This window comes from Meleagris gallopavo, chromosome 15, assembly GCF_000146605.3.
Source record: "Meleagris gallopavo isolate NT-WF06-2002-E0010 breed Aviagen turkey brand Nicholas breeding stock chromosome 15, Turkey_5.1, whole genome shotgun sequence".
NCBI lineage: Eukaryota > Metazoa > Chordata > Aves > Galliformes > Phasianidae > Meleagris > Meleagris gallopavo.
The window spans coordinates 12,591,969-12,617,617 of NC_015025.2; the positions used below are offsets into that span (position 1 = coordinate 12,591,969).

General features: G+C 39.2%; 1 protein-coding gene across 1 annotated transcript; it reads right to left on the bottom strand.

Moving 5' to 3' along the window:
- Nucleotides 1-6,834: 6,834 nt before the first annotated feature.
- Nucleotides 6,835-24,788, bottom strand: CNOT6 (CCR4-NOT transcription complex subunit 6). The gene is given in 13 exon segments (XM_003210437.4): nt 6,835-10,945; nt 11,606-11,706; nt 11,709-11,807; nt 13,103-13,333; nt 13,824-13,978; nt 14,599-14,753; nt 15,264-15,421; nt 16,507-16,575; nt 16,664-16,768; nt 17,186-17,271; nt 21,006-21,192; nt 23,000-23,113; nt 24,722-24,788. Coding segments are annotated over 12 exon segments (1,671 nt in total). The 5' UTR covers nt 23,112-23,113; nt 24,722-24,788; the 3' UTR covers nt 6,835-10,732.
- Nucleotides 24,789-25,649: the final 861 nt, after the last annotated feature.

Sequence of the window (25,649 nt, forward strand, 5' to 3'; positions counted from 1 at the left end):
AAAAAAAAAAAAGCCTTGTATGTCCCATCAGCAACGTGATTAATGGCCAAGAGTTTTGCATCTGCAGCAATAACTACAAGCATAAAAGAGATCCAAAACAACAGCCAAATGCATGCACAGATGAAAGGAGCAGGGTAGCCTCTCTGTCTGATGGCAGCAGGAGGCAGTGCTACATCTGTCACTGCACTATCAGTGACAACAGGCTACATCCTGCAGTATCCAGGCAGAGGCCTCCTGCTCCTACCTCAGATATACCAACTCAAAAAGCACAAGCCTGCAGTCTTGTGTTAGACGATTTTTTAGGCTTAGCTCTTTGCTTTGCTCACCACAGCCCCTATTTTTTTTTGTGGCTGGCATCAAAATCACAGCTGATAGCAGCAATGAACCCTGAAACACCACATCTTGGTCTCATGGCCTTTTCCCATGCTTTGGGCTTCTCAAGAGTAACTGAATTTGCCTGACACAAGATAGAGCTGATGCAAAATACACATTGTGTAAATTCACATCCAGTGTCCCTGGCAATCGCAACCTTCCTGGAAATAAAGCTCCTGGAGGCAGCACTTCCAGGAACTGTTGCAAAGAGCTGTAGAAAACCCAGGCATTTTTGGAATATCATCTGGTTGCTACATAACATCTGACCAAAAGCCATCTAAAACCAAAGGGAGCCTGTAAGTGCTTTGGAATGGGTTCATAATGGGGACAATTTTCTGCTGCAATTAAAGCACAGATTTCTATTAGCAGCTGATGAGGGAAATGAAGTTATTAGCTTATTCACTTGCATGCATTAGCATTTTGTCAATCGTTTCTTCTCTTTGTTTTTAAGCTACTCATGCCGAAAGGCCCTCGGCCTGCCGTGAGCTCAGCGAGGGCTGTGCAGCCTGGCAGTCAAGCAAAGTGGGAGCCAGCAGGAAGACTGCCACAGCGAGTTTGGTGCTGGACTGTGACTACACGAATCATTTGAGTTCAGTTGAATGTTTTTTTTTTGTTTGTTTTGCTTTTCCTTGGTGACAGGAACATGGGAGAGCAGACTGGTTTATACTGGAGGTACTGAGCTACAATGTCCATTCCCTCCACCTCACCCAACAGAACACTGCCTCACAGCTCAACTCTGAGAAAGGCCTTTGGAATCATAAGATCATAGAACCACTGAGGACGGAAAAGACCCCTCAGATCATCTCGTCCAACTGCCCACCTACCACCATTACCCTCTGACCACATCTCTCAGTGCCACAGCTCTGTGTCAGTGGAACACCTCCAGAGGCGGTGACCCCAACATGTGCTGGGCAGCCTGACCACTCTTTTGAAGAAGAAATTTTAACTGTTATCCAAAGTTTAACCTCCTCAGATACTGCTGAGGACCAGATGAGGGTGAAGGAGGCCCAGCCCGGCCCCACAGGCCCCAGGACACAGCCACGAGGCCACAAGCACAGCCTGCTCCTGAGGTGAGGGGCAGCCCAACATGGCGGCTGCTGCTCCTCAGAGCTGCTTTGTCTGCACACAGCACCGCAGGAAGAGCCAAAGGCATTTGATTCCCAGGGACAGGCCGTGCCCTGCCTGCTGCTGTGCAGGGGCTGCTCCTGGAGGCAGTCGCTGAGGGAACGTCAGAGAGACAAAACTCAGCAGGAAAAAAAAAAATCTACAGGATTAGACAGCCCTGTGATCAGGAACATTTGTGCTTTGTTAACTGGGTCAAAGAAATACTGGAGATGTTCAGCACTGTGCTTGCCTGAAGGGCTGAGCTGGTACTGTCTGGATTTAGAGGAGATTCCTCCCTAGCTACCACCCCCAACAGCAGGCTCCATCACAAGGCCTCATCCCTTCCCTTATGAAAACCCAGCGCCACTCTGCAGTGCAGTGGGAGATGCCTCACAGCCCTGTGCATGGGGTTTGCAGAGAGCACACAGCATTGCCCACTCTGCACCAGGGGTCTGTTTTTAAGCCAAAGTAAAACACTGCATCCTTACATGGTTTTCCTGTCTGGCAGAATTGCCTTGTCAGATTCAGCTCCCTGCTCCAAGAAGGGAGATGTAAGAGAACAGGCTGCTGCTTAACATCTTGGTTGAAGAATCAAACTTATCAATTTACAGAAGAGACTATTTCTACATCAAAAATCATAGCCTGTGGGAAAAGTCACTACAATTGTTCAGCAGCATTTGCAGCCGAAGTCCAACAGGCTCCTTTGCCCCTGCGGGTGTAAATGCAGCAGAGAAACTTCTACCTCCTCTCCTAAGCTGTGAGCATGGCTGTAGCTGATCAGTAGCTGCAACTGCTCAGACTCTGCAGCGATTTTAATCCAGAAGAGGAACCCAAAGGCCCAAGGTCCCAACCAAAGGCAACCAGCAAGGTGCCAAGAGGGCCCACCACATGCAGCAGTACTGCTGTGCTCGGGGTGAGCTGTACTCTCGAATCCAGGCTTCAGCTCAGAGATGTTTGCTGTTCTCAAAACTTACGCTGGCTAAAACTGCGTATGAAAATATTTTCCATGAGGCCACAAAGACGCTATGTTCTTATTTTGAAACCAATGATTGCTATGTAACTGGAGAAACAAGCTGGTGGTGCAGAATTTAGCTTCTTTTCCTGGTTAAAGCCTATGTTATTACTCCAGGTGAAACTTTCACTGCTAGCCTCTTACACTCTGCTGGCAAACCCTTCTGTTCTCCTTTAGTATAAATCAAAAATGACCTACACAGACAGCACCAAGCCCCAGGGCCAGAGAACCCACTGCCTACCTGTATGGGAACTGCTGAATCACAGCCTGAACCTCTGATTAATCACCTGAGGCCAGCAATGAGTCAGCCCTGCGAGCACAGGTGAAGGCAATTCACCTGTGCTGCTGGAAGGGGTGGAGCCTGGCTCCACCTCTCCTATACCCATTTAAGAGCTGACTGCCAGGGAGGAAGGATCTCTTTCTGGAGATTCCTCCTTTGGAGTTTCACAGTGAGCCCAGGACACAGGTAAGCACTCTATCTATTCTCTTTTTGTATAATTTTGTATATTATACAAAGCTTAGCTAAACTCTTTGGTATATTTCATAATTATAACATCTGTATATTCATCAATTATACACTACCACATCTCTTAACATCACTTCTGAGTGCCAAGGTAACAATGTGGTGTTTCATAAATACCATCCCATTTTCTTCTGCACATTTCATGAGCTGAATATGGTTGCTATTTGAGCACTGACCTGGGTTGCAACAAGAAGCCTCCTGTTGCAGGATTTAGGGAACATAGGGATGCTGCCTCCTGCCAGGACAGAAATTGCTAAGTCACTCTTGGCTTCTGGCTCAAATGAAGCATGACCTAAAGTACATCCCTTCTACAGGCATCATTAACTAAACTGATTATTCAACAATGACACTACAAACTAGAACACCAGGTGGGGTAATATCTGACCAACAAAAACAAAACCATCTCCTTGCAGCCCACTGCAAATGGTATCAGGTAGAAAGGAAAACATGGCTGCATTTAAATGCATTCCCGTTCAGAGGATGCCCATTGCCTTTGAAAGGAATGAGATCAACTGCTGCCACAAATCAAAGAAGCAAATCTTCCCCACCAAGGTCCACTCCAAAATGAAGGATGCATATTGCAAAATTGCACCGTGTTCTCCTTTTGACTTCCTATCTGCTGCAACTCCTGGCACCCTGCTCCACAGCAGCTTCTAGCAGCTTATTTCAACTCCCTCTCACTTCCACAGAAAACACAGACCTGTGTTCTCTATGGATCAGGTAACAGAGCAGGCTGAGCTGGGGAGTGCAGCACAATCTGCTCTGCAGCACTGACACCCACGACCTTCCATGAGTTATGGCTTTTTTTTGAGTTATTTTTGTGCTCTAGAGAGTGGGAACAACTCTTAGGGGAAGAGGAGGATTTGTAAGATCAGCCAGACCTACAAGAAGCAACACTTAGAACAAGATTAGTGGCAATGGCTCTAATCTTCCAGACAGCAAAGAACCGTGCTGCAGACAGGAGAGCATGTGCTACTGCTGCTGCCCTGGGCATGTTCCTTCTCTTTATTCATTGCATAGTTCCTGCAATATGTAAGTAATACAAAGACCCATGTAACAACACAGCTGGCTGGCTGCTGGCACTTATGTAACTGGATGGGACCACAGTTCAACACCCTCAAATGTGAAAGCTTAATTAAATGGCACTGACATGCCAAAGGCTCAGAACTGCGTCCAACGAGGAATATAAACACCACAGCAGCAACTCAGCAGACTCTGAATTCCTGTTTTTGGTGCCACAACTTCTGCACACACACTCACCCTATCTGTTGGGTTTTTGTGGGTTCAAATGCAGTTTGCAAGCCAAGCACATCTGACTCGCTCTTCTCATTGAGCACTGCATGGCACTTTTTGCTGAATATAGCTGCTATTATTTACTGGCAGCATGTGCTCCCAGTGACCTCTGAGAGCACAATCCTGGCAACAAGAACATGGTTCTTCACATCCAAACACCACAACTGATGGGTGATGCTCCCTATATGCCAGCTGGAACCGGAGCACATCACCACAGAGCCCAGAACACTGCAGATGACAGCTAACTGAGAAAGAAAGGTCTGAGCTTGCCTGGCGTTCAACATGTTTGCAACAACAGCCCAACCATAGGATATCACATTGCCAGACATGACGTGAAGCAGGATGCTTTCCCTGACTACGCATTCCCTCTGCCCACGAGAAATCTAAAAATATTTTACGTAAGTTATCTGTTTCTCCCATTCCAGTGGCTTACAGTCGGTGATCAAAGGTCAGAAACAGCAGCACAGACTTTCCCCCAGCTGACCTTTTTCTCTGTGCTTTCCTATGCTGGGCTGAGCAAACCTATTGACCAGGTTGGTTCAGGGGTTAAGTCTCAGTGTCCCTGGCCAAAACACAGACTACTAACTGCTCTGCTTCTTTTTTAAAGAAGAAAAAAAAGAAATAAAACTAATAAGAGCAGCCTCTGAAGAGCCACCAATACCATCAGCTACTGCAGTGCCATTAACTCACTACTCTGACCCAGAAGCAGCAGCCTGTACTCTGAATGCTCTTTGTAACTAGAGATGGAGGAAAAAAGGAAGAAAAAAGCATCCCATCAAAAATTAGAACTTAAACCCTTGTGGCCATTAAAACCCAATAGTTTTTATTTTAAGTAATGTATGTTTATTACAATAAACACAAAGCATTTCTGTAATAAATGAATGCTATCCACAGACATGCTCAGAAGATTTAACTAGAACATAGCTTCCTATCTTTTTAAAACTGGAAATATATGAGAATACTGGGCTTATTTTGGAAAAAGAAAATATTCAAACACACCAAAGGTCCCCACTGCTTTGTTAACTTTACTACTTTCCATGCAGAGTAGGTGAATGATTAGTGAATGAACAATTAGTGCCTCTGGTTAGGAGGGCAAGATGAAAAGCAAGAATAAAACTCACCCTTCAAGGATGTAAGATTTTTCCATATTCTTGTCCTTCACACTTACCTTGTTCTCACATTCTTTGCCTTCCCTCACCCAGATCAACTCCAGATATTTTAAGACATCACCACCCACGGCAGAGTTCACCTGCACCATTTTGGAAAGTTCACACCATAAAATAAGTCTGTACTCTCTCTGAAGAGCTGGTGCACATGAGGCAGTAACTCAGAGTCTGGCCGGATTTGGCACTCCATTGTGTTAAAATAACTGTAGTTAAAGTAGGTCTTTTTAATTCCCATCACAGCAGCTGTATTTATAAAACCAGTATTAAATTGACATGGACGTTAACAAACCAACTGAAAAATCTTAGTTCCTAGGCCTGAATTTCTGCACAAACTCTAAAGAATAATTCCACAAGCCCCACTTTCTGGGTGCAGCTCTCAAACATGCCTGTGCCTCCCTGTGCTGCATGCACCATCTAGTGGCAAGACAGCAAACGTGTGGGTGAGAATTTTAAATACAAAGAGAAATCATTGCAGAAAACTCTAATGGACTCACAGTTCTGTTAAGGACTTACAGCTGCTTCTCAACTCTACATTTAAAAAAAATACAAACAGGTCAGTACTCTGAGGTGTGTGGCACTCATAGGAACACTGAACAAGGCCATTTATGTCAAAAGCAGGGCCAGCAGAGAGTACGAGCTCTGAAATGACGCAGGAGTGCCTGTGAGATGTCTGTGCTTCAGTGCTTTACACAGCAAAGATATTTTGTTTTCTGCAGTTAGTGAGGGAATGTCACAGAAAACAACACACCACACTTCTGGCCACTGAAGCCTTTGTGGCCTTTAAAACCTGCATACAGTCTGATGCAGGAGAAAATACATGAACTAAGGACACAAGTTACCTTGAATCTCATTCTGAAAAGAAAGATAAAATAAATCTTCACTTTGTTCCTCTTCTGCAGTACATTAATGAAAAGAGGAACCTCTGAATTCCTTCCTGTTGCCAGATCCCAAGTTTGACTTGGGCTTTCTGGGGTAGGAAGGAGATGGGTTACAGAGCAAACCCATGGCTCCTGCACTGCCACACAACCCCCCCTTACTGTGATGGCCAGAGGATGGTCAGATATGAAGACACAGAGCTGCAGTCTAATCTGGTCAGAAGGTAACAGGCTTCATAATTTGTTTGGACACGTTTTTCACAAAGTCTGGAGGCACTGTTAACCACTTATTGATTCTGCAATCCAAGCCCAATTGATTCAAAGTTTTTTGGTCCTCAGTTCTACGGAGTACAGGAAAGGCTTCCCAGGATTATCTGATTTGCTTACTTGCTTCCATGTTACCCTTGGCATCCTTCATTTACTTTGGCTACACATGTACCTCGAGAAAAAGCTTTCAGAACTAAGTTAAAATATGAATTAGACTTCAAGAAGGTTTGAAACAGATATTGGATTTATTGGTCAGCTATGAGTAGGAAAATACATTGGTAAGGAAAAAGAAGACCCTGTATATAAATATAATACTAACTAGTTAAAATTTGACCAAGAAGAAAGTTCCACTGAAGAGAACAGTAAAAGCCCTTGTTTACCATCAGACCATATTCAGTTTCCCATTAATCTTATTGAAGAGCTGCCTATAGACAAATGCAACATTCTTTGAGCTTAGTGCAGATAATGTGCTGGTTTTTGTTACATGAATGGTAAACAAGAGTTAGTCCAGTGCATTACACGTTATACAGAAGTACTGTGAATAAAGACTAAGATATTCTATTTTAGACACTACTTAAACATACCAAGACACTTAAGTGTTACAAATTTATGCAACCAAAGGAAAAGAATAGCAGTTAACATACTAAAAAAATACTGTGACCGGCTGGATGAGAAAGGCTTGCTACTTATGCAGTTAACTGATTATTACTATTTTTAAAGTTTTACAGTGTAATTAGTCGCCGTTTCCAATGACATCGTAATCGTTTTGTCTTTAATACAGGTTTTAGCTTGTGGCTGAAAAAGCAAACAATAACCTAAGTCTGCTCAAGAAAACCAAAACCAACCAAACAAAACCACAAAACACCCGAACTTGAGAGACTTGCTAAAGTTACACCAAAGATGCCTACGTACAACGTTCTAAACAAACTCAGTTTTGTCCAAGTGTTGGCCAAATTTAAAGCTAAAAGGACAAAATAATTACAAAATGCACTGACACTGACTTACGTGCCTTCCCCTTCCACCCCTCCCAATTGATGTCATTCTAAAGATGTAGCTTGTGGATTCACCTTGTAATCAATCTCGTAATCAATTCTCTTAGCTAAAGGTATGCTCAATTTAACATTTTGATTCCCAGAATTCTTTGCAAATGCAAATACAAGTAGACAAGATATGGTTGACCGTATTTTAAGTGGAAAAAAGCCTGCTCAAACCTCAACAAATCCCACTGATGTTCTGTGGCTTTCGCAGTACGTGCTTTTACAACAGGAACACTGAAGGTACATTATGGCAACACCCAAATCCACCTCCAATAAAATACTGCAAATAATCATTTTAAGTCAAAAACTATGAAGCAAATGTTTTGATTGTGTGAAGACATGGTTTATTGCCTTATTCTATGCTATAGCTGGAAATTGAGACTTTTGAGTTACATTTGTTTGATGTACGAATGTATTTTCTTTAGTTTATCTCAGCTCCGTTTTGGTGCCTTCTGTTCTTTCCCTGCATTCAAAGTATTTCTCATTCCCTCCTCTCTCGAGTGACCACTGTAGTCCAGTTAAAACCCAGTGAAGTCAAAGGAGTGCCTTAAATGTATTCAGTGGGTCATTAGTTGGGATCTGATAGACTAGTACAAAAGCTGAAGGAAATGGTTACTTAAATGGACCCTTAAGACTGCCAGGTGACTGAACAGGGACAGCTGTCTCTCCAAAAGCACAACGGGCCACATTTTAATGATGTAATAATTTCAAACATGTTTAAGACTAAGAAATATAGGAGAACACATACTGGATAAAGCTCAAACCTTTTCAATCTAACAAGTGCACTCAAGCTCCAGCATCTATTAAAGTAAATTATCCCCCCTCTAAGAAATACAAAATGAGTAAGTGCTTCCCTTCCCCTTCTGTAAAGCTTTCTGGACTCAATACACAATCCAGATCCTCAGAAAAGAAAAACAGTTTGCTCAGTTGGACGAGCTAAATCCACTCGTCCTCACTGGAAATTGTCATGATGTACATTACCAAGACATCATTAAGGAAACATGAGTAAAACACTTTTTATTCACACTTTACAAAAAAAAAAATAAATAAATAATAAATAACCAACAAAAAAAACAAAACAAAAAAAAGAAACCAGAAAAGAAATAACACTAAGCATTAAGTCTACTACAGCAATACTACCAGCATTTCAATGTACTGATTATAAACTGGACGTGTTTGGTGTTTTCACAACTAAAACAAAATAACCCCAAGAGATCAGGTCCCAGACAAGGATTCAAGATCAGAATTTCTTCTACTGCAATTTAAAAATGTACATTTCACACATCCGAACTGTTTGTCACGTTCACTTTCAGCTTAAAACAGAACGGTCTGAGCACACTTATGTGCTCACTAATTTTTAATAAAATTTTGAATCATTATTACCAATCCACTCTGCCATATACATAAAAATTCTTAATATTTAGAAAGTTCTCTTAATGCTCAGTGTCCTTTTGCTTCCCTGCCCGCAGCTGAAACAAAAGCTGTTTAAGATCAAGCTTTCTATCTCCATTTATTTTCTTTTTTACATTGATTATTTATGTTGTATTAGTTTAAGGAGGTGATAACGTCTCTCTTTTAGAATACAAATACACAAGTTAAATTTGTAAGCTTTTATATACTTGGCTTCGTGACACAAATGGCACTGAGGGTACACAATAACTTTAGTCTTGACACTTTAAAAATAAGACTTGGTCACTTTAAAAATGATCTGAAGAATTGTCTTTGGGACCTGTTTTGAAAACGCGTTTCTTTTTACACTGCTCCATCAATAGAAAACATAAGGGTTTTATTTTCTTCGTCAAGGAATTATACTCTGAAACTGAGGAACACACTCAAACTAAGGAGAATTCACATGATAATTCTTAGTGGGAAACAGAGCACTGTGCAATGAGACTGAAAGAAGCAGTGCATGGGTGTTAGAAGCTAGAAACTGTGTACCCATAACCCGAACATGTTCAGAGTGTGATACCCAATGCTTCACAAAGGAAAAAAAGAAGATGCCACAGCTTATACAAAAGTATCTTCATAAAATTTTCACAAGTGTTAACGTTATTTAAAAAAATAAAAGAGGATGCACAGGCTCTCTCTGCATGCACAGGCAGTGCTAGTTGAGAACAAATTTAAGCAGGCACAGTGGAGATAGGACAGGTATTAAAACAGAAACAAGGAAGCTATACACAAGTATCCCTACATTTTACTTCAAAAGTTAGAGATGAGAAAAATATCTGAGAGTATACACATCTGCAATAACTTTCAATGCATACAGGTCTACTTATATTCACTGCTTAGCTTATATGTTCTGTGAGAACTCCATGCTTTTCTCTTTTTTAAAAATCAGAGATCGATAGAATGTATTTAGTCCTCTGTAAGATACTGAGATTTTATAGATTTGGATTTTAAAAGCAACGTTCTCAATTGAACATAAGAAGTAGTACAAAAGGGCTAACAAAACCCTAACAGTGCAAATCGTTAGCAGAGAAAACCTGTGTCAACCTCTTTTACGAGCTGGCCTTTATAACACATGAAAACAGATAAAAATTTAGCCTTAGTTTACAATACAATCATTTTCCAAATCTGATTTTCTTTTTTAAAGTACAAAATTTCATAAATCAGGTTTTCTGTTGTTCATATACAATCAATAAAGGCTAAATTCAAATTCTATATTTTACAAACAAGTCTGAAAAAGGAGGGAGTGAAGTACGGAAGAATGTTCTGTGGATGTTCCTACTGGCCTCAAAAAAGTAGTGCTACAGATAACTGTGCAAAGAGAATATACTGTATAACAATTCCCTATTTCAAGGCATGAAAATGTCATGTTGGATAAAAGAAACAGGAAGGTTAACTGCAATCTATTAAAGAAAGGTGCAAATGCACCGATCGCTGTCGACAGTATACAAAGTATAGTGGGCTCAGAATTATGTCTGTTGATAGCACCTGGCTTTTACTATGTCTTTAGCAAATAATTAGATTTAAGATTAAGATCATTAAGAAAAAAAATCCCTGTTGGCCATACCTCACTCCTCTATATTCAGATTTTACAATTGTACAGGTTTGATTGAGGTTACCCTCTAAAATGTACTTAACTACCTCCTGCCAGGGAGATGGATTCCATTTACAGGAGGCAGGAAAGGCAGCAAAAGCTCCAGTTGTGCAAAAAGTGAGAAGTGGTCAGAAGGGATGAGTGGATGTGGACAACCACTTATATTGTTCTCTATTAACCAATGATGATCCAAAGGTCCAAGAATGCCAAGTATGTTTAGCTGAGGTTTAGAATAGAAGATGTAGTCAATAATACCCTAAAACAAGAAGGGAAATAGCATTATTAGTACATTATCTTTACCCGAGTTATTTTGCTAAACAGAAGGTGAATTCAGTATTAGGAATAACTGCCATGCTATCATTCCCTCACTGTAGTTTATCTTCAATTTAGGAAACTTCCATTTCCTGTCCTGTGAGCAGTCCAGTACAGATTAGAGAAACGAGTGAAAATTCTACCCCACGTCACTCCTGCTCTCTTTTTGGAGGTTTCAATTTCTATTCTCCTACAGAGCTTCAAAATCAGAGAAGTGTAATTTGAAGAAGAACAGAGCCATCTTTCTTTTCCAGCAGTAGCATGGATTATTTCCTTGAAATCGGCAGCTTAACTGTCCAAATTCCACTATTTCATTTAGTTTAGATTACTAGAATACATCATCTTATTTCCAGGGAAGGATAACAATGCCCATTTTCTGCAGAACTACTATAATACTAATGTGAGAAAGGAAAACTTGATTTCTAGGAGATGGAAGTTTTAGGCGTTCTGTTTGCTAAGTGCTTTAATTGTTTTAAATGAACTTGGTAAACTTACTGTTAGCTACCTAAACATTAACTTCTTTGTTAAACAATTAACTAACTGGATTTCCACTAATAAAACTTGAAGACGGAAAATTTTTTCAAAGCAACTGCAAAGTCCTTACCTTGAAGTCAAATGTGTAATTTGTATAAGGCATTAGACCATTCTCATAGGCACTCTTCAACTTGAAACCATGTGTAATTCTTCCATTTGTTGTTCCATTTTTCCATTGCAACTGAAGTTAGTAAGACTTTCATTGTATCTCAGTTCCTTAAAATCTTTGTGGTTTGTTTCCACTCCACCAGTGCTCAAGTATTCAACAACACCTATTAGGAGAGGCAGATACACAATAAGGTATTAACAAGCATTCAGCAAGTGTGCATGGATTACTTTGAGCTGTATGTGCAATTTTCTGCTTTATATAAGCACACACAATATAGTCAGCAGTTGATCTTGAAGAGATATTGTGAGACAGTGTCTTTGTGTTTCAAGAGCAAATGCCACCTAGAACAAAGACTGATTCATTGATTAGAAAAAAAAAACAAAATTAAATAGAACAGACTGTCTTGAGAGGGCTGGGGAAGATAAAAGAGATGGAAGTAAAATTCCATAGGTGCTTGGTAGGCCACTTCTTTTCATGTTCACACACAAATCTCAGCTTTCGACACTGCTTGGCTAAAATGACTCTAGAAATCCAAGAGGCTACAAAGCAGAACAGATTCTGTCTGGAAAAGAATTAAAAAAAAAATATCTATGATTGTGCCTCTTAATTTCAGAACAGCTGTGTTAGGGTTCAGGATTTAAAAGAAGTGACAAAGTGTTCTGAAGGCACAATCAGACATGAACTGCCCACTGCAGTAAGCACCAGCAATACTTGCCCTCTTTGCATCGCAGAGAATCCCTTTTCCAGCACTGCTAAGCAATAGCATCATGTTAGGGTTGATAGCAATGGCTAAGACGTTGCCAAGTAGAGGCCAAAAGGAAAGTGGAGTAGGGATGGAGATAACTATATGTAGTAATCAACAATAAGAAAGAAGATGGCTCTCAAATCCACCACTCAAATTGGGTACCTGAGAAAGAGTCAAGAAGGGCTAAACTGAATCTGCTCTTTTCTTGAATTCTATAGTTTGCTACAGTCAAAGAAATCTGCACATTATTGAGGAGCATTGAAGAACTCTTTTCTCATTGGAGATGTATTGAGTTTTAGAAGTCCTAAAACATTTAAGCAGCAGAAAACGATTGGTTGCAACTTTAAAGAGAAGAACATGTATTTTCACACTTAAAACCAATCGTAAAAAACAACCCACAGTTCTCTGCAGCACAGTAACATTGACAGTTATTTTGGAAGACATTTTCTTCTTTTCCAGTCCTGTATTTTAAGACAACAATCAAAATGATTCTAGGAAAAAAAACAAAAATTGAGCTATAGTACTACAAGGCAATAAAAGTCACTCACAAAAGAAGCAGTTCCATCTCTTTATTTTCACTTTCAGAGCTTGTAATATCAAACAATATATTCCCTGGGTTAAAAATCCCTTTAAAAATTGAGACCTTAGCATCTGGATTGTTCCACACCTGAAATAGTCTGAAAAAAGAATAACAACAGGAATAGTGCTCTTACCAGAGTCAGGCAGAGAATTGAGATCGGCGCACAGTACAAGCGGAATGGTTCCAAGTTCCCCTGCAACACCAGGCTTGAGACTACGAGAAGCTTTATCAATAATGTTCTTTACCTCGGATAGGAACATCATAGTCTGAACCAGCTTCACATCAGAATAATCTGGGTCCCAATGCATATGTGCATTAGCAACAAGAACGAGCTGCTTTTCCATCCCCAGGTGTGGCTTTCCAGCTAAAATTTAAAATTAAACATTTACCTTGCATAGTCAGCAACAGAAAATACAATCATCTCTAACTGTGTTCAATTTTAAACAAGATGTTTAAGGGGAGAAAAAAAAACACCAGCTGTTTGAAAAGAATTACTAGCATTTAGCTTAAGAAGGCTACACAACTCCTCTTGTAACTACTAAGTGCTACGTGGATTAGTTGATTCTAAGCGTGAGGAATAATTTAACATCAACTCATTCTCTGATACCTTCATGCATCTCCAAGCAGAATCCCTCAAACTGTAGAATATTCTTTTTTTTTTTTTTCAGCACAGTTACAGTAAAAAGGAGATTGGATTTAACAGATGAATGTAAGTTTAAACACTGTATGCCAGAGAAATTTATTTCCAAAGAGGATTTGAGAAAAAGATGTATGGTTCAAGTGATGAGACAATTGGCTTTTTGTTTGTTTTCATTGATAAAATACAGTGCATTCAAAAACTAAACAGCACTTACATGACATTTCTATCAATTCTTTTCGCAGTTCTAACAACACAGCAACTCCAATGTTATCTTTTGTCATAACTCTGTTCAGCATAGCTTCTGAGCCTTCTGAGTTTGCCATAGCCAGTTGATTGAACTCAACGGTATGTTTCTGAACCAAAGTAAATCTGAAAGAGGAACATCATATCCGCTTTCTTCAGTAGACAGTTACCAAAGGAAATGTTATAGATAAATTCCCCTCTTAATTAAAGCTCAAACACATTTACGATAAGAAAGCCTCAGACCATCCTATGAGTTCATAAAAGTCATTAACTGAAATCAAAAGGATACTGTTCTCCTAGTTATTTTTACGATAGTATTCTGATTTTAATGAAAACATTTATTCTGTAAAAAGGAGGAGGACCTACTGAAAGAGCGCTTCATTTTGATTCTGCATAAGATTCTAGCTCGAACTTGCAAGTTTAATAGCAACTAAATAATTGCTTGAGGCATCGTTGTGGACACAGAGGAATGGAAGCAGGAGAAGGACGGAAGGAAAGCTATGACCATTGCTTGCAGTCTTAATTCAGTTTTTGAGTATTTTTATTTTTTTAAATAAGAATTAAAATGCAAATGTCTTTAATGCCTAATGGCTGTATTTGAAGCGTAATTTAGTGAACTCCTGACTTGTTAATACCAAACAGCTACAACAGGGGTGAGCAATGCCAAGTTATTTTGACTTTAGAATCACTCAAGAAATTGTGTGAAAAAGAGCAAGACACAAAGCTTTATGAATCAAATCACTTACTTTTCTGTTTTGAAAAATATTGCACAACCATCAACATGTTTTCTTTCCTGTTCTGACATTGTCCTAGCTCTAGATTTCGGACTGAAGAATCCATTATAACCACGTTCTTTCAATTCTACCAGGAAGAAACTGTAGTACTGCTCAGTTTCAACCTCCTATAAAATCAGAACACAGCACACCATGAATCTACTATTACCAAAACACACAAGGCTGATATTATTTAGACTCTTCAGAAGTGTAAATCAGTTCCAAATTAGATTTAAGGAAAAAAACACATAAGAATTAAGTACACTGGAGAATACAAATTTGAGAGCAATATTCATATTTTAAGAAGAAAATATAAATGAATTTCTGTAATCCCCAGAGTTATGATTATCCTAAGCCTTTTATTTGAAAACGTGTCAATTATACCCTCACGTGCACACACAAAGACACCCCTACATACATTTCTTTGATCAGCAGCTGCTGGTTCACATTCCAACTGCGTGGGCTGAAAAGCATTCTTTTGATGTCAAACAGCAAATACTGCTCTGAACACCACTTCTTTTTTTCCTTTTATTTTTAGAGCGTTTTGAAAACATACCATTTACAGCAAGCATATTTAATACAGAGAAACAAGCATGTGAGAATTGAAAGGGAAAAAGAAATTATAGAATATCTTTTACCTGAAGACTGATGATGTCAGCATTGCAGCTCAGGATTTCCTGCATAATGGCTTTTTTTCTGTACTCCCAGTTCAATGCCCAAGATGGACAGTAGCCATACAACTGCCGGGTAGCGTATTTATCACAAAGCACGTTGTAACACATGACAGAGAACAAGGCTGCAGAACAATAATGTTAGTTACATACTGATAGACTAACAACAAAAAACCATACAATTATCTTCTCTTTTGTCTTCTGCGGGGTTATGAATTGATGCTTCATTTGCTTCAACCAAAACGCAGCACCTGCACTGTAAAAGCATCTTTCAGTCCTTCCAGGAGGATAAATTACCTCCAGGTTGGGATTTCTGGCAGCCGTTTACTAACGTGTACTTAGAAACCAAAAATCAAAACAACTCTTCATAAGGTTAATGCAATATACAGCAGAAAAATGTACTTTAAGTGGTGCATTACTGGGAAAAGCTTGACAAAGGAGTTTCAAACGGATTTCAGATAATCTACTTGAGGACTTTACGTACCTTAGGATAGCTAGTGAATTTATCCTAATTTGTACCACCAACTGTAACAGATCCACATAATTTCAGAGATTCACAGTTAGGGCAAGGAAGCCTTCCCACAAAACACAAGTATAGGTAAAATAAAAACACAATTTTATTTCCATTTCAAAAACTTTACATGAAAAGAAAAATCTACTTCTCAGCATTAATTTGGAATGGGAGGGATATAATGAGACATTCTGGGGCAAGATTACAGGTAACCCAGCAGCATAATATTTGGTTTTGTTTCATAAAAAAAGTTGCATTTTAATAAATAGAAAAGGCTTTATTTTAAACAATTCATGCAGAAGAAATTAGTAAACAAATACAACCTGAGACCAAATAGCAAGAAAGCGTGGAGTCAGATGACACACAGGGAACTTCAAAGAAAAATCTTTACCTTTCAGAGGCATTATGATCGTGGTCTTCAATTTTTTATTCTTCCACAAATGCTCAATTAAGCCTGTTACAATTCAACTAACTCACTCACTTTGGACAGTAATTTCAGTTTCTGTGAAGAGTATGCTAATTAAAAGGAAATTAGAATTGGAAGCAGAGGTTCTAGGTAGGATGGGACTGCTACAACTAACTGGCTGTCAGCACTGGGCAGACGACTGGTTAATTTAAGCATGAAAGATTTTAGTAGCAGATCATAGAGATCAACATTTGATATAAAACGAATAAAAATTTCTTGAAGCACTACAGTACCTGTTGGTCTGGTACGGTCTGGTTCTTGTAACATAATCCAAGACCTTGGAGGTGGTTGTTCTGTTGAGACTATGGAAATATTTTAAAGTAGAGACAAAAGTGATAATCACATTTATTTTACACAGCAGGAATAGATCTTTTAAGAATGATCACTTACTTCTTTTTGCAGTACCTGCCAAATTATCAAGCAAATAGTTCAGTAGCCTTCGCGTCCCATCTGGTTCCTGATAAAGGTTCAGAATGTCCTGTGTGAGTGGATTTCCTGCAAACACATTTACACAAAAGCTGAATGAAGGATACAGAACTAGTATGAATTTACTTATCAGTTAAGGATACTAAATCTATTATCTAACAAGCTTCAAAGTTCAGGTATTCAACCCCACAAAACACTGCTAATGTAGCCTGTTACTGAAACAAGCACCTTATCCGATTCCTGCACAAGCAACAGAAAGCTTCTCGCTCTGCAGAAAGAGGAGAAGCTTCTTTACACTTGGAGGATTTCACCCAAGTGACTCTCGTTCCTCTCTTTAACAATTACTAAACAATTATAAAAGCAGAGTAAGCAGCTACATCTGGGATTACTGCTCAGTAACATCCATGAATTAGCAGTCTACAGCCCTTACATCGCAGGAGAGACATCATTAAACAAAGCACAGATACCAAGAAAAAGTAGTAATACCTTTCAGACCCAAAGTCTGTAACTGGAACAGTTTTCCCAGCTCAAAAGGTAAAACTCGTAACAGGTTGTTATTTAAATGTAGTTCCCTGTAGACAGAGTAACAATCATATAGGGCTGAAAACAGACCTCGGTTTGTCTTCAGCAGCCTATAGTACAAGTTACTAAAAGAGAAACAATATACTAACAAACCACAGCATAGGAAGAAAAAAACAAAAATAAACAAACTTGAACACTGAACAGCATTAGGGGGATTCTGCTGTACTCACACACGCACAGACAGAATGGGTATGAAGTAAGGAGGAAAGCAGGTGATTGGGAAGCTCATCTTAACAAGACAGAAATATGATAAACATTAACAATTACTAAAGCATTTAGTAACTACCAGTGACCAAGCAGTAAAAGCTCTGGCAAACCAGGCCGTGAAACAGCTCAGCTGTGATTAAAGGCCAAATAAAAGGAAATTATATTCCAGAAAACAAGTAAGCAAAAAATTCAGGACCACGGTAGTACTAGGAGAGCTTGGACATTACTGTGTTAGTTCAGGGAGTTACAGTTCTTTTTGGTTAAGGTCTCTTGAGAACACTGGTTTACACTTCATAAAAAAAGCAGTGTGCATGCCTCCCAGGCAATTCATTCTCTCCACTAAGCTGCTTGCTTTTGTCACACAAGCAAAGTGCACACTGATCTGCTGTGTACGCATTGCCAGGCACACACACAAAAAAAATAATGAGTTGTGTCTCTCACCAACACTGCTTGTTTTCATAACACAAAATACACCTTTTTTTACTTCTAAAATTGCAGAACAAACAAAAGCAGAATTTGTGCCTGGAATTCTGACATTCCAATCAACTGGGCAGAGAAAAATGGACTTCTCAGAAAGCTTTCCAATTTCTTAAAATCATCCCAATCTAAGTTGAAGATTTTTGCTCACAATTTCCAATAAAAATTTGCTTCCTTCAGATTTCTATGAGATTGCATTTGAAAAGGAAAGAAACCTCTTCTTCTAGCCTTGCAAAAGTCAGCTCTACCTGGTCCTCCCCCAGCAGTGACTTCCAAAGAACTCACCCAGTTTCAGTGCAGATTTAGAAAGAATGCTAAGAATAGAGGGGTTTATTTCACCAATACTGAAGTGGTATGGAGCAGTGGAAGATAAAGGAGGAGATTGTTTTTAATCAGCTGGTTGTCTAGAAACAGCAAGCCAGTGCTCAGCTGACTGACAGGCTATAACACACCTAACCACCTGGTCTGTCGTTGTTTTTGTGTGTTTGCTTTTTAATATGAAAATTCTACAGTTGAAAACACGTATTTCAGCTTAACTCAGAAGCCCACTGTGTCACTCTGGGGTTTTAAGTATGAACAAGACACACAGCAGGTTAAAAAAAAAAAAAGAGAGAGAAAATATTATGATATTATTTACAGAAAAAATATCTGAAATCATCAACACTCCCAACAGTTCTCAGCACTTCCATAAACACTTAACATTTAAATAGGCATAATTTTTAAATTATTATTATTATTATTTTCTTTAAACATTCCATAAGACGTTAAAAGGCTCCTAATTTATTCTTTAGGAAAGCCTTTGTTCCTACAACACCTTTTCAAAGCACTACTAAATTCTAAAAAAAATAAAAAAAGTTAGATTATATACGAATTACAAAAAAAAACAACAAACATAGTTCTAAATCTTCTAGTGGAAAATGAGTGAGAAGGAAGAATGGCAGAATAGTAAGTATCATCACCATTTCTCTCTTGGATGAAAGAATTTGTTTCTCTAATGATCTATGCATGCGTGGAACCCCTGCTGTACAGAAGAGATGATCACAGCAAATTCCGCTAGTTCTTTCAAGTGTATCAAGAGAATCTGTTTTAGATCTGAGCTTTCCAAGATAGCATGTTACAGTTATTTTTCCTCTTTCCTCAAAGATCAGACATCTTACTGCTCCCCCTGACATCTCTTCCTTCAAGTACCTGCAGTAAAAAGGGAGATGCCAAGAGCCTTGGCTGAGCTCTGCCATACAGCCCAAACGCAGTTCTCCAGATGTGGGAGTTGCAAGACCTGTTACCAATTCCAAAGTGTGAGAGCACAAGTGACTTCTGTGGCTCAGGATATTAGCAATGCCCCGTGCTGAATTACCGTTAGTCTGAACGACTCCCCAGAATCTATGGGAAGCATCTGCAGTGAGAGCCAGCCTGAAACATAGAACTACAGCACAGCTGTGACCTGCAGAGCACTATCACACAGGATGCACTTACGGATTTTTCTTCACTTTCACCACAGTGAAAAGAAATCATGGATCAGCTGCAATTACTGAGGACAGAGAGAGCGCAGTGGATTAATGCACTAGTTCTTCACGTCTAGAGATCTGGATTTCAATGCTAGTTTTTGTCACAAACAGAACTCTAGTTTGATCCTAGACCTTAGCTACACATTTCACATTCACGAGCTTTATCATTCTCTACTGAAAAGAGGTCCAGGGCCTGGGAGAGCTGAAACTCCAGAGAGTCAGAATAAATTGGGAAAGCGTTGCGAAGATGGCATTGTATCTTTTGACACTACTGATGACTATGCAAGGGGAAGCTAACTTCAGGTAATGAGTATTAATTTTATAGCAGCACTATAGAAGGAAAAAAGAAGATTGATGAAAATAAAAGGATGCTGATGAAGTACAAAGATGAATTTGAGAATGTACCAGTAAATTTAGGATTGCTAGATTACAATATCTGAAGAGTAGATAAAGGAGAGAAGAAAGTTATCACAGATTGAGATGTGAACTACTTTGGAATTTAAGCTTTTGGTACCAATTTCATCAGCTAATTTAATCCTCCCCAACAAAGTGGTATTGCTAAAGTAGATTAAAATGCAGTGACTAATATTTCTATGTGCAAACTGGCTTGGCCTCCAGTTTCATTAAAGCTGTGCTGGTGGTCCATTACTCCTTCTTACTTCCAATAAAATTCTAGTTACTTTTAGACTCAGAGTTCTCTGGTCAACAGAGCTGACCAAAAACATCTTCAAAATTATAATTAATAAAGTCAGTTGCTGGTTATAAACCTAACAATAAGGCTTTTTTTTCTTCTGGTCAAGGGCAGAAGACTCTTGCTTGTAGATATTTACCTTTATATGTCATTTATGTGTTTACATAACAGTGTTCTGCAAACAAAATGAAATGCTGCAGTCTTAACAGAAATACTCGTTACTACTCGTGTTTCACTTCCAAAAGGAGATATAATTCCATGAAAACTTTGAGGAGCTAAACATTGTAAAATTCAGTGAAAAAGTTGCATATGGTAGATATTTTTTTCCTCCTTAATTTCCACAGGAATGTAATATAGTAAAGGTGGGAAAGAGATGATATTAGAAAAGTTGCATTCGTTATTAAACCCAGAGAATAAAAACTAATATTATTAGGAATAATGAATAAATAGGAAAAACAGTAGTTAATACAACTGTGAATGTTTAATCGGACCTTCTTCCTACACTGCAATAAAGGCAATTTTCTGTGTATCAGTATTTCCTAGATAACTCCAGAAGGATTTGTAAAAGAGTTTAGAAAGAGATGCATAGGAATGGAAACCTGACCTGGAAAGACATAAAATGGGTGACTGCTGTCAAACCGAGCACTTCTAGAGCTCATTACGGATATATGATACCATACATCAGAGCAGAGTATCACAGAACAGGAGAACAAGTGAAAAAAATCAGGAAGAGGGAATTTGTTTATGCTTTTCATTTACTAGAACATCACTATTATACTAAAACCCAAGCTATTTCTACAAAGATAATAGTTGAACAACTTAAACTCCTGTTAAACTCACATACCTGAGTGACACCATGTTTCCGAGCTCTGCTGGTAAACTGCGGATTTTATTAGAGGACAGGTCCAGATACACCAGATTATGAAGCTTGGCAATGTCTGAAGGAATACGGGATAAGGAATTGTCACTGAGATGCAAAGCTGTCAAATGGGTCAGTGTCCACAACGATGAACTTAAGCTTCTCACTTTCCCTGTGGAAGGAAGGTAAAGAAAGAAAAATTAAAAAAAATAAAAATCAACGAATCACTGATCTTATAGATTCAAAGAATTAAGCACTACTGTACATGAGATTGGGAAAAAACAATGCAGACTTAAGTTCTGAGCTTTTGTCTTTTCTCAAGTTCCATATAAAACAACAAACCAATTTACTGACCATCCTCTCAACAGTTTACAGACGTTTAAGAAACATTTCTTCAATTACTGTTTATATTTGGGATATAAGATGGTTCTTCAATTTTCCCCTTATTTCTGTGTAACATCTTTCAAACCAAAAATCTTTGTTCTGTGGCATCCATCCAGCCAGGAACAGATAAAAGTACTATATCTGGAGTGACCAAAATGCTTGGTTGAGAACATGGATTTCCATCTGGCATTCAGCTGAAAGCTGAATACATCACTGCCAGAGATTTTTGTAAAGAGGTATAATTTTTGTACAAACTGAAAGGTGGAAATGTGGATTTGTGTTACAGAATCAAGGCTCTTATACTGCAGCACGCAAACAATGTGAGATATAATCAGAAGAAGGTCTCAAAACATTTCTTCCCTCCAAGATTTTTTTTCCTCAGGAGGAGCTCTTTTTTCATTTGCAAGAATCACCTAACTGTGCCAACTTGAAGGAAGAGCATCACCATCAGTTTCTCTAAGGTTAAAAAAGTGTAAGAGCCTTTAAAAAACCCAGCGTTAAAAACAGCATCGTTAATAAATACACCAAAACATACACACATAATAATTCCTTTTATGATGAAGAACACCGTTTAAGGAAACAACTCACATTCAGTGCCTGGGGAAAGCTACACTGATACATGTTGTATCTGAAAGGCAGTCCCTGGTAACAAAATGTTTAATGCAGGTGTAATTGCCAGAGAGCTACAAGAGAGTGACTAGAACACAAAAGCCTGCTGCGAAGAGCTTAGAGATTTCAATAAAAGCAATTAAAGCATTTGTGGCTTTCTGTAGCAGATGACCAAGTATTTTGCAAGGAAAAGACAGTGTGATCATTAATGGAACAAAGACACTGCCACTTTGCAAGGCAAATACATACAATTCCTTCAAGGATTCATTCTCCTGTGATTGCTCATTAATAATTTTTTTGAAAGGTTTTTAAGTACAAATCAGTATTTCTCTGCATTTTTAAAAATTGCATTAACAACTCCTCCCTCTCTCCTATCCTCTAAAGGCAAACAGGTGACTGTGATCAAAGAAACCTTTCGAGCTGAAAGGATTTATATACTCTCTTCACCACCTACATTTCTCTTGGCTGGAATCAGACTATAGTGAGATCACAAAGCATGAAAGGAAAGAGCTATTACTTAATGCATTTCCTATGCATAGGTAGCAGATGTCCAAGTGGATATCCAAGTCTAAATTAATGCTTCTTGAAGCAGCATTTAACTAGGTTTCTGCATCTGTAACCTTTGAGTAAGTACTGATATTCACATGTAAAGACATGTGGCCCTTGAAGCAAAACACAGATTCAGTGATCTGGAAGGGAAAGTCTTCACAATTAGAAGTTTATTTGCTTTCTATACATTTCTCTATTGAACAGCCACTTAGAAATGCCAACCTCTTAAAGAAATTCCTTATTTAATCAAAATTTCAGCTTAAAATGTCAGTTTGTTATTGCTTCTTCCAGTTTACCACTGAATGTACCACATCGAGCTTAGAACTTCTTTCCTACAGCTGTTTCATACTCCCTAGTTTCTCGTTCCAGCTCTACTGTGCAGGCTGCTCTTAAAACACACTGAAATCTTATCTGAGGATCATTCCTCAGCTTCTCACCACTTATTTCCAACTCTGCCCAGTGTGATTTCTTTCCGTTGGCTGCTTCCTCTGAGGACATAATTGTGTACATCCTCCGTGGATCAGGTGGATCGTACTTTTCCTTGGGCATTCCTGTCGATACAAAACAACAAAGGATTATGACACATTAGAGTGAGAATTCTTTAAAAGGTAATTTCCATTTTACAGCTAGGTATTGTACTGGATATTCAATCAAAATATGGAAAGATAATCTGCATCTATAAGTGAGAAAGCCTGCTCTGAGAACAGAGGAGCTCAAATCCAACGGTACTAGAATGACAGATAAAAATCCAACCCCAGCCCCCAATAATTTAACTATGTCTATAATGCAATACAAACATTCTGTCCTGACACCTCTCATAAGTACACCCCTGTACTGCTCTGCAAACACCCCATCATACCGCAGTCTCCTTCACCACTGGTCTACAGAAGCAAAACCTCCAGCAACCACAGCTAAACAAAGAAACTTTTAGACTTTCCATTCTCCTAGCTGGTCAGAAAGCTGCTTAGAATAATAACCATATCCGAATTCTTTAACAACGAGACTTCAGAAATTGATCAACACCACCATCACCACCACCACATTCCCCCTTGTACAAACTACAGAAAACATTTGCAACTATTCTTGTCTACCCATCACTTCCAGGCTTACTGTAATTCTCAACTCATGACACAAATTCAGCAACCAAGAAAAGAATATTCCTAAAAGGATCCTCAATTCTTCAAGTCTGCAGAACAACAGCACTCTAATCCAAGCCTTAGCCTACTCTTCTGAGTCTAAAAACATTATTTCTAACATAGAGATTCTGACCAGCTTCTTAAGTTTTACTGTTAAGCATCTAACTGATCTTAACTGCTCTCACTCTCTTCCTCATCATTCTGATAAGAAATTCAGAAACGTTTCTGGTCAATGCTTCTTCATTACCACAGCCCAGCGTGGACAGAGGAAGAGAACTGCCAAAAATTCCTCTAGGCAGAGCCCTCCCTCCAGCATTCCTGTATGGCAGCAGACCAGTACCACCTCCGTGCACAGAGAAGGAATGAGAAAGAGGCATTACTGCCTTCTTTACACCTCACAAATAATATATTTGGGATTCAGTCAGTTGAAAAGGGAAAACAGCTTAAACATACCTTGATTTATAATTAATACTGTATTAGCTTACTCATTAGTTGCACGTTTTAAGGTTACAAAGGACTCCCAATACACATCATTTTTACCACAAATCAAAATACACTATTGCACAGTTCCATGCATACATAAGAGCTTTTATGGCAAAGTTCCCCATCTTAAGTTGAAGTATCTACACCAAGAAGCACAAGCCATGAACCACAGAAGTGATTTATGTGCAATAAGTTAAACATCAGTAGCTCAGAACATATTTACAAACACGTCAGAAGCAGAGTGATACAATTACTAGAGCAAAACACATAAGAGCAACGCAGAGAAGACGTGCTGCTGACACCCTGCTAACACCCAGTTATCACACCTAGCAAGGCTTTCTATCAAGTCTTTTCTTCAGCCCTGGGCAAACTGAGTACATCAGAAAAGCACTGCACCTGACTGGAGCATTAACAGCAATCCTCACAAGGCCATCGACCAGACCTACTTGCCATTTATTTAATGGAAATTATTTATTAAACAAAATACAGCTAATTATGTGACTTCATTAAAACAGAAGTTATCTAGTGCCAACTGCTTACTGAAATGCAACAGCTCTTCTACTGATTCACACCTCTCCCCTTTCCCACTCCCACGGCTGGTCAGAATCAGCTCCACCCAGAGAAAAGAAATTCCTCTTTAAGAAGTGAATTCTGGGTAAAGATCTGAGATTATAAATAGCAGCTGGGATGGGTTCCTTGTAGAACGGCCATACCTGAGATCTGAGGATACTAAAATCATTAAGTGTTACGCTTTTAAACGAAACTAATTAAAATAAGTAAAACTCAATTGAAAATCACCAGGAAGGTAAAAACAGAACTTTACCTTGTAGTAGCTATCTAATGAGTGCAATCATAGATGGCAAAACAATATATACAGCATCTCCTCTGAAACTGCTACAAATGAGCCCGCTTTTCACAAAGGCCGTCAGCAGGCAGAGCGCTGCCGCCGTGCCTGTCCAGGCAGCGTTCCCCTCCTCCGCTCATCTGATGCGTTCTCTTCCTGCATCTCCTGCACTTAATAAACGTGCTCCACTTTCTAAAAACGAAAGCAGGTAGTACTAGAGACAGAAATCTCATTCAGTACGGAAATGCGAATACTCCCCAGAGCACAGTCAATCACATGCACTAATTAACAGACTTGCTGGTACCAGCGCTACGTGGCCTCCCTGCTACAAAAAGAGGATGACATACTTTTCCAGTGGGTTTTGTTAATGCACGGTAACACGACTGATGAGATTTAACAACTGAAGGTTTTAACACAGGATATCGGTGAGCCCGTCCTGCCAGTGTCACCATCTGACCCGTTCTCAGCATTCCTGTTTGACAGATTTCCCTTTCCCACTGCTGCATTTCAAAGTGCAAAGCCTAAGCGTAGGATCATCCCACAGCAGAAAAAGCAGCAAGTGCAGAGTGGGCAGCCTTGTCCAAGGAGCGGTCCTGGCTGTGAGGTGCAGCGCTGACGTGGGAA